Source organism: Mugil cephalus, chromosome 2 (assembly GCF_022458985.1).
Source record: "Mugil cephalus isolate CIBA_MC_2020 chromosome 2, CIBA_Mcephalus_1.1, whole genome shotgun sequence".
Taxonomy (NCBI): domain Eukaryota; kingdom Metazoa; phylum Chordata; class Actinopteri; order Mugiliformes; family Mugilidae; genus Mugil; species Mugil cephalus.
The window spans coordinates 25,677,914-25,687,155 of NC_061771.1; the positions used below are offsets into that span (position 1 = coordinate 25,677,914).

Sequence of the window (9,242 nt, forward strand, 5' to 3'; positions counted from 1 at the left end):
AATACAGCCACGCGATTGGCTGGATTGCCCAAACCACGCCCCTCCTCAACAAAGTATAACACACATCAGCATGTTGCTCTAGGGGTGAAACCCTGAAACCATGACCTACTTTCAGACCGTGACATAATGTTAATAATAACGTAACGTAAATAACGTTTGGTGTTTGTTTTGGTGTTTGTACATTATTTGTTTATTTGTTACAGTAAAGTGGTAGGGTTAGGGTTGCATAAAGAAATAATACTCACTAATACTCACACTTGTGGGAGATTGTTCACAGTAGCTTAGTTGCATATAAAATAAACACCAGAAGTAAAAAGAAAGGTCAAAAAAAAAATAATAATAATTATAAAAAAATAAGGTTAAAATAAAATATAAGTAATAAGCAGTTTTACAGTCAGAGACACATTCACCCATTCGCTCTCACAAGCACCAACACATTCACAAACCAGTGCCAGTTGCACTGGGAGGAAATGGGGGTTCAGTGTCTTGCTCAAGGACATTTCAGCATATGGCACACTCAGGGGATCGAACTACTAACCCTTCGATTCATGGACATCCCGCTCTACCTACTGAGCCAAAGTCACCCTCACTGACTTGGTCCCATGCATTCTTAAAAAAAAAAAAAAAATACACTACTTCTGATGTTTTGAACGGGGTCCAAGACCTTAAAAAAAGAAAAAAAACTTGCAGGTGCACCTCTTGGCACCCCTCTGAGCCCCTTGCTTTTTCCATTGCTTCTCATTAATTTAGATTTGTTATGTTAAAAAGGCTCCTCATTTAAATAATCTGATATCTTGAAAACTGAGAAAACTTGATCTTTGCTATGTTTTATAAAAGTGTAACACACGGGTGCATTTAATAACTTTTGTGCTGAGAAAGAAAAAAGAAAATCTAAACCCTTGTGAAGTATGTTTTTTTCTCAACAATATACATAGGTCAAAAAATAATAAATAAATAAAAAATAAATGCATGTTTAATGAGTTACATATTCAAATACTCATATTCAAATTTTCACATATTTGCATTTTATTTATCATGCTTCTTCTCCCATGCTGCATGTCATTGCCCCTGTATTCACCCTGTATTCACTACAAACTTTTTTTATGATAATATAAAAAGACAAAAGATTAATTAGTGCAATGAAACATTGCTCCATCTCATCTCTATGATTCCCACGATTTCTACAATTCTACGATTGCCCACCCACCTTTGTGTATTTCTTCTCTTGTTCTTTAATTTAATGTGCTGCTCTTTGCCTTCCTAATTGCCCCTCTAGGACAAAGACTTTTTTTTCTGATTCTTATTCACTAGATATTTTGTGATAATACACATCAAAACTCATAAATGAAGCATTATTGTACGTTGGAAAAAAAAAAGATGCAGATGTTACATAGAAATATCTAGCTGTAAGAAGTGGGGATGGTTTTAGTTTCGGGGCGATTTCTTAAAATACTGTCAAAAATGTGTCCAGCCAACCTTGTTCATACAAACTTCAAACTTTATTTATTTATTTAGCACTTTTCAGGCTAAAAAGCAACCCAAAGTGGTTTACATAAAAAAAAAAAAACATAGAACATTACAACAAGACACAGAATCACATACAAACATAAAAAACACATGCATGCACGCACACTGCACATACACATGCACACACACGTCCACACTCACACTAATCTACACGCTAAGAGTTGTCAGCAAGACATGGCAGGACACCGAGGCTTGAGGCAAAGAAGACGCCACCTTATCTGGGGGGACCGTCCACGTCTGAGGGTCCCAGCCCTTAAACCATAGGCAATGATTTGATCCCGAAAAGTAAGAGAGTAAAAAAATCAGATTTCCCTCAACTTCCTGTAATGTGAATGATTGAACAGTTGAACAGTGTGAGTGATTAGGGTTTTTTTTTTTTTTTTGCTTCCTGCCCCCCAGCGTCACAGGTGTTATATAAACCACCTACCTGCCTGCAGATCTTTGTCACTCAAGGCGCAACCCACCAAAGGCAGTGAAGATGGTAAGTGGAGGAAAGCCCTCATTCATTCTTTATTCTCCACACAGGCAATTACATGCATTTGTTATCTTAGTTGTTCCTTATTTCAATCTTTCTTTCTTTTTTAACTTTTTACATTATACTAACGTTGATTTATTCGGACTCTTAAATGTTTAATGTTCCACCTTAAATGTACAGACATAATACACACATCACAGAGACACAGTAAACCTTGTCAAATCGCAAACTGAAATAATCCAACAAGCATTCACACATTTTAAAGGTGAACATTAATCAGGTCAGAGGCTTCTGTGAGACTCTGCTCAATCATTAAACCTCCAGCTGTTGTAAAGGTGCTACATGCTTGATTTCACAAAAGAGAATTTTTCCAGTTCCCTATTTTTTTATTTTTTTATTTTCCTTGTACATGTAGTTTTAAAAAATAGTTAATCATTAACATTCAATCAGGAGTCCCAGCTTCCTCAAATATTCTCGTGGCCGTGTGGTAAACGATAAAAGGTGTGTGGAGTAAAATTAACTCGAATTAAGACATCTGGGAGATAAATAAATTATTTTTCAACTCTAATGATTTGCACCTACTTAGTATCTGGGGACTTGCTCAGTAATTCACCTTACAGCAAATGTCCCGAAGCGTCTTTCATACGGACATGTTATAAGGTATAATAAGGCCTGGGAACACAAGACAGAGTTCCAGAGGCTTTGCACACGCCTCCCTAAATAATTAGAAAACCTTAAATCTCCGTAGTGTCTTATCATGTGAAAGTTTCACACTGTTAATGATAAACCAGTGCTAATCTACAGTGGGGGCGGTGTGGAATGAGGTATCTATCCGTGGGTGTGTGGTACACATAGGGGCCAGGATGGTCACATCTCAGGTGATGCTGAGCTCACAGATAGGAAGTGGATGGAATTTATTGCCTTATTGATTCGGCTAACAAATTAACAGAACCCTGAAGAAAGAACCCCCGGTGCTCCAGGATGACTTTCTGAAGCGCAAATATTTGAAATCAATCTCAGGTGTCTTATTATTTTATTTTTTTTTCTTCTGTAGTTGTTACATAAGCACACAAATCCATGCTTCCTATAGGTGCCTGGACTACATAGTGTTTGCTGATCCGCGGCAGAAGGTTCTCGTGTGGGCGTCGCTTTATTGTTTTACTATTTCTATATGATCACCACATGACAATGAACAAACACGCTGCCTTCCTCTTTTAGTAGTTTTTACAGCCCGGGTACTCCGTTCATCCTGGTTGATCATCAACGACTAAGAAGATAAGAACAGCGGAGATCATTGCTTTTTCTCTCATTACAGGGTTTCACACCACATATTTGGCTTTCAAATAGTTTTCTTGATATTTTCTACAATGAATTGTAATCTTAAAATGTACATTGTTCGTGTCTGGGAAATTGAAGTTACCACCGTGAAGGTCTTTCGTTTTAATGCCATTAAAAAAAAGAAGCCCTAACTGTTCCCCTGTGTCATTTCCCCTCTGCAGAAAGTCCAAGACATGACATTCAAGGAAGGGCAGGAGCTCAAGATCCGCGTCAAGCCCAAGGATGACTGCTGTTCGTAAGTCCTCCTCAGAGTCAAAGAGAAAACCTTTTTCTATTCTATTCAGATCAGTTCAACAGGTTTCATCCACCTTTCCCCCCCTTTTTTTTCCCTCTCACTGCACGCGCTCCGCTGTAGCTTCTCCATCAACATTGGCCACGACTCCGAGAACATCGCCATGCACTTCAACCCCCGCTTTGACTACGGGGGAGACAGCAACACCATCGTGTTCAACTCCATGTCCGGGGGGTCCTGGATGGACGAGCACCGAGAGGGACACTTCCCTTTCTCGCGCGGGGAGGAGTGCAAGGTGTGTGGGTGCTGCAATGGGGGGAAGACTCGAGGCTCAGCGTAGGAAATTAGACATTTGTGAACGTCTACGATATTGGAAAATGTATCAGGCGCGCGGTCGCTACATCTCAAAACACCAAAAAGAGAGAGATGAGCAGCATAAACGGTGCGACCAGGCGACGCAAAGTGTTTCTGCATCATCTGCAGCAAAATATGTCAGTGCTAAGGGCACATTTGCTATCGCTAGAGCTAAAGAGGAATTAAGTTGCGTTCTCCTGGTCTTATCGTTGTTTGGGCAACAAAGGCTCAAAAATTGTAACCATGGTTACCGTTCACACAGTTCATCTCATCTCATCTTCTACTACCGCTTATCCTCACTAGTTTTGCGGGGGTTGCTGGAGCCACGTCGCCAGCCTATCGCAGGGCTGATAAAGAGACAAACAACCACTCACACTCATGCCTAGGGTCAATGGAGGTGGGAGGAATCCCAGAGAAAACCCACGTAGAAACAGGGATAACATGCAGCCAGAAAGCATACACACAATTTCATTCAATTTTGTTTATATTAAAATACAAATTGCCTTAACGCCCTTTGCAAAAAAACAACCTGAAACCTCTGGAGAAAGCCTGAAGGCGACGGTGGCAGCGACCGCATGCAGACCTGCTCTTTTGCATTTGACAAAATGTTATCTTTACTTATTACAGTCATTTGGTCCAAGTCCAAAAGCCATAATGTCTTTCACCAAACACACGTTATTAAGGGGCCTGCTATCTGGACTGTGACACTGCTGGGTCAACACACGAATACGTGATGGTTTATAGGCTCATAAAAATTCATGGCTGCTGTGAAAGAGAGCAACACTCTGCAGAAGACATTGCAGCCAGGACTAATCTCTGTGTTAAAAATGCCGCTTTAGTCACACCTTTCATATGTACAGGCTTTTATCTTTTTACTTTTTAAGATAAGCTGTACTTTACCCCCCTCTATCTCCATCTCTATCTCTATCTCTCAGTTTTACATCAACTTCAACAATGAGCAGTTCTACATCAAACTTCCCGATGGCCACATGATAAACTTCCCCAACCGCCTGGGTGAAGTCAAGTACAAGTACTTCGCCGTCAACGGGGACGCCAGGATCGTCGGCATCAAGATCAACTAGAGCTCGAGCGGAGCTTTTTGTTTTATATCACTGAGTCCTGGTCTGACAGTCTTGGTCTTTACTCCTGTTGAAAACAACAACAACAACAGCAACAACAACAGCAACAACAACCAAAAAAAACGAAACAACATTGGAAAAGTGAACCAACTTGGTGGGATGATGGTTGTAATGAGCAGAAATGGCCTACAGGGGGAGCCACAGCACCTCACCTTGCTGTGCTTGCCTCTAGACTCACCACTCAGCTGAGTTTGTGAATAAAAGCAGTGGAAATATAAAAAATTGTCCGTCTCTATCTGTGTGTGTTTCACCCTTTCACAATGAACTTACGACTTTTGATGACTTATAATAAGTTTTTCTTTTTTTCTTTAAGTATTTACAACATTCACACGGCACATAGGTAATACATTACAGACACACAGACTCTATGAAAGCTGTGGATGTTGCCCCCGGGTCTCTAAAGGGAAGTTTTTGTAAGGCAGTTCCTTAAACTTGTTATTCTTTCTTGTGGCCAGCAGGGGGGATTTTACTGGCTGCTGATTTAATGCAACTCAAATCTACACACCAGTCACAGAGCTTCTGCTTCCACTTCTTCTGTGATTAGAAATACGATATGATAAAGGCAGACTTGTATTGGAATAAGTTACAGTTTTCTCATTTAAGTCAATTTTACAATGGAGGTTGAACTCAGGAGGCAGTCAGAGACAATACAGGTTTAAAAAACAAGTATATGCACAACGGAAACTACTGCAGGTGATGACAAAAAGTTTTATTTTTATTATCATGCATACATCTGTTAAAATAAAATAACCCCAAAAATCTATGAGCATCCAGCATTAAGGCCTGCAGTGTTAAAGGTTAAAGCGGTCAATGCAAAACGAGGAGGAGGGGAGAACACCGGAGAAAAGTCGTTCTGTTGCAGAGACAATTTGCAGGGGGACTCAAAAGCGCCGCGTCCCGAGGCTGAGGAATGTCGCACGGTTCAACCACATTCCCTGGAAGAAGATGAACTACCCCTTCCGTGCGTGTGATGTGGTTGGCAAGTGGCGGGCTACACTAGAAGATTCTTTACACTTGAGTCCATTATTAGACGGCCAGATTTAGTTTGCCGTCTGTTTCAAAGTTACAGCTATGAGAGGCATTCTCTTTCAAAATTACCAGCTAATTATTAGCAGCTAGTCACTAGCATTAGCATAGCTAATTGCACAGACAGGTGGAATCTGTTTGTGTAAAGACTGATGTTCAATTATATGACAAGAAATAGAAATACAAGGGAAATAATTTACATTAATTTACAAACATTGTCAAGTCGGACAAATCCACATTCATGCTTTTTGAAATGAGTTCAGTCAGTGAATCCCCTCAACTTAATAAATTCAGCTTCTAAAGGATTATGATCAGAAGACATCCCAGCCTTGTTTGAAAAAGAATATCAAAAATCAAAACTTTTTTTTGTGCTGCGTCTCTTTAATAAACATAAAATTATGCTCTGGTTATTTCTAATTTTAATAACGTCAACAATGCATCACATTGCTGTCCATGATAAAACTCTGTCTCGAGCCACTGCACTGCTGATATAACCAAATTACTGTTGTCTGGTTTGAGAAAAAAAACAACTAATTTAATTGGAAGACATGTATATAGTGTGTATATACTGCACTACTTTTTCTAAACTACAGATACCCATACATCCTATATTAAACATATTTAATAGTTATAGTTTACAAGTAGTTTAATGTTGCTGCCATGTCAAAAGGCATTGCATTGTGTATGTACCAGCGCTATATACAAAAACAATATGGGTTGATCTAAATCTAAACTGATTATGCCTTAACAAAGCTAGTTCAAAGCTCACAAACAAAAGACGTTAAAGTTCAGCTGAGTCACATTTTTAAAACCCAGGTTTTAGTTAAGCCGGTGTAGAGCCTAAGATGTCCTCTCTCAGGCTGTCAAAATACATTTTATGACTTGACTGTACAGTCATCCACTAAAGGTCCTGCAGAGGGGTCGTCACAGCCGACGCAGGATCGGCCCTGCTTGACCCCACTGACTGACCTTTCTGGGCCAAGTAATCTTTGTAGTTCCGAGTCAGCAGAGTGTAAAGGAATGGATTGATACAGCTGTTCACGTAGGTCAGACACGTCACAAAGAAGTTGACGTAATTATGAGCAGCCGGAGACAAAGCCTTGAGGGACTCCGGAGAGAACAGTTTGGCGAGCTGCCATCCCCAAAAAGGTAAGAAACAAGCCCAATAAGCGACTACAATGCTGAAGATCATTGATATGACTTTTTGTTTGAGACCTCTCCTCCGGACGGACCGACTGCTGCCTCCTAACCTAGCTTGTGCCACCCAGTAGTGCCTGGCAAGCCCGGCATACAACCCAACGATGACCAACCCAGGGACTAACACGCTCGTGAAAAACAGGACGGTGAGATAAGCCTTGAAAGCGTCGGGAGTCCAGGTGGGGAAGCAGATTCTCTTAACCAACCCGGTCACGGTCGGCTTGCCCTCCCTGAGCCGGATCATCACCATCATGGGAAGAGTCAGGACAAAAGCCAACCCCCAAATAACCCCCGCCGATATCCGTCGGTTGCGAGACGAAGACCTGTGTGCGCTGAAGGGCCTGGCCACGGCACGGTAACGCTCCAGGCTCATGGCGACCAAAATGAAGACGCTGGTGTGCATGGTGAGGAGGTCGAGGCTCAGCAGGATGCGACAGCCGGCTTCACCGAACAGCCAGTCATGGGCGAAGTAGGTGCATACAACGAAGGGGATGGTGGACAGGTAGAGCAGGTCGGCTAGGGCCAAATTAATGATGTAAACATACATAGAACCAGTCCGGCGCAAAGCAGCTGAGCGCGTAACGATCAAGGTGTACGTGTTGCCCGCCACACCCATGGCACACATGATTATCAGCATGACACCCAACAGGGACGTCACCCACAGGCCTCCACTGCCTCCAGCATCGCTACTGCTCCCCTGGGATCCTCCATCTACAGCTCCTTGCAGGGGGGTGATGGTAGCATTAGGGGTGCAGTTCATTTCGGGTTCCCAGCTCAGATATCAGAGGTCGGGTTTTCCAGTTTATACAGGGGTCTTTTAATCGTTGGCTCCCGGAAATGTAAATGGTTTAAAGTCTGTATAAACATTTCACAGTGTGAGGTGATGTAAACGGTACAGATGGCAGGGGAATGTAAAGGCAATCAAAGGGAAATCTTTGAGGAGACGTCCAGGGCAATCCAAACACCAATCTAAGGGAAAGCGTCTGAAGGAAAGCAGAAGAAAGTGCGTGCACAACAACTGGATTAATCCACGGAGGAAACGAAAGGTTCTGACGTGGCTCGTGAAATCGTGACTTCACAGCTGCCTTCTTATTCCCAACATGAATATGATCCCGTGCTTTTTCAAAACCAACTCAGCGGTAAAGCCTCCAGCGAAGATTTAAGCTAACAAAACACCTCCGAGGTGAGAGATGTTCTGACAAGGGTCATTTGGGAGCAGCAGGGAGGTCCTCCGCCTTTCAACTGGACAAATTGTCTCCCACGTCTCTTTGAAAGCAAAACCCTTCTCGTGCTGAAACACGTTCACTTCAGTTGCTGACATCTCCAGAGAGTTTCATTTATACTGTGCATGTCAATCCGGCGGTGATCGGAACACACTCTTCCTTCCTCTATTGGATCTCGAGCAGCTTTCCGAGACTTGTCTTCAAGTCAGGAGCCGTAATACATCCGGTCAATGCTCATCCGGTCTTTGCTCTCCTAAGGCTCCCACAGCATTAAGATACAGATCCTTACTCGCATTCAAGTCATCGTTGATGCGTCCCTGCAGCTTTTTTTTTTTTTTTTTTTTTTACAGCCCTGTGGATTCATTTGGGGAAAGATGGATCTTCAGTTTCTGCTCAAATCTTGAGCCCCCATTTATCTCCCAGTTTTGATAGAAGACTTCTGCGTTGTTGTTCTTTGTAGTACTCCTCCCTCCTCTCCTCTGTCCTCCCTCTTTCACACCAAGGTGACAAACTAGCATGGACCTATGGATTTATGTGGTATTCCTCCCGGGCCCCAACCTGCCGTCTATGAGCACCAAGGTGTAGTTTTAGACACCCAGAAATGGCTGGCAAAGGGGGCAACTGTCAGCGAATATAATATACTAATATCTAGAGTCATCAAACACATAATACTTTACGTTTAGTCCAAACGTGTGGGGGTTCCTGCTAAAATGTAGAATACACTTAAGAGA

The 9,242-nt window shown here is 42.1% G+C and overlaps 2 protein-coding genes across 2 annotated transcripts; one reads left to right on the forward strand and one right to left on the reverse strand.

The window, feature by feature from the left end:
• Positions 1-1,926: 1,926 nt before the first annotated feature.
• lgals2b (lectin, galactoside-binding, soluble, 2b) lies at positions 1,927-5,287 on the forward strand. Its single transcript, XM_047578320.1, has 4 exons — positions 1,927-2,008; positions 3,502-3,575; positions 3,696-3,867; positions 4,862-5,287. Exons 1-4 carry the CDS (start codon positions 2,006-2,008, stop codon positions 5,006-5,008), a joined length of 396 nt encoding a protein of 131 aa, XP_047434276.1. The 5' UTR covers positions 1,927-2,005; the 3' UTR covers positions 5,009-5,287.
• Positions 5,288-6,927: 1,640 nt separating this feature from the next.
• Positions 6,928-9,067, reverse strand: uts2r4 (urotensin-2 receptor 4). Its single transcript, XM_047578318.1, has one exon. The coding sequence runs from the start codon at positions 8,046-8,048 to the stop codon at positions 6,993-6,995; it is 1,056 nt and encodes a 351-aa protein (XP_047434274.1). The 5' UTR covers positions 8,049-9,067; the 3' UTR covers positions 6,928-6,992.
• Between the last annotated feature and the right edge of the window lie 175 nt (positions 9,068-9,242).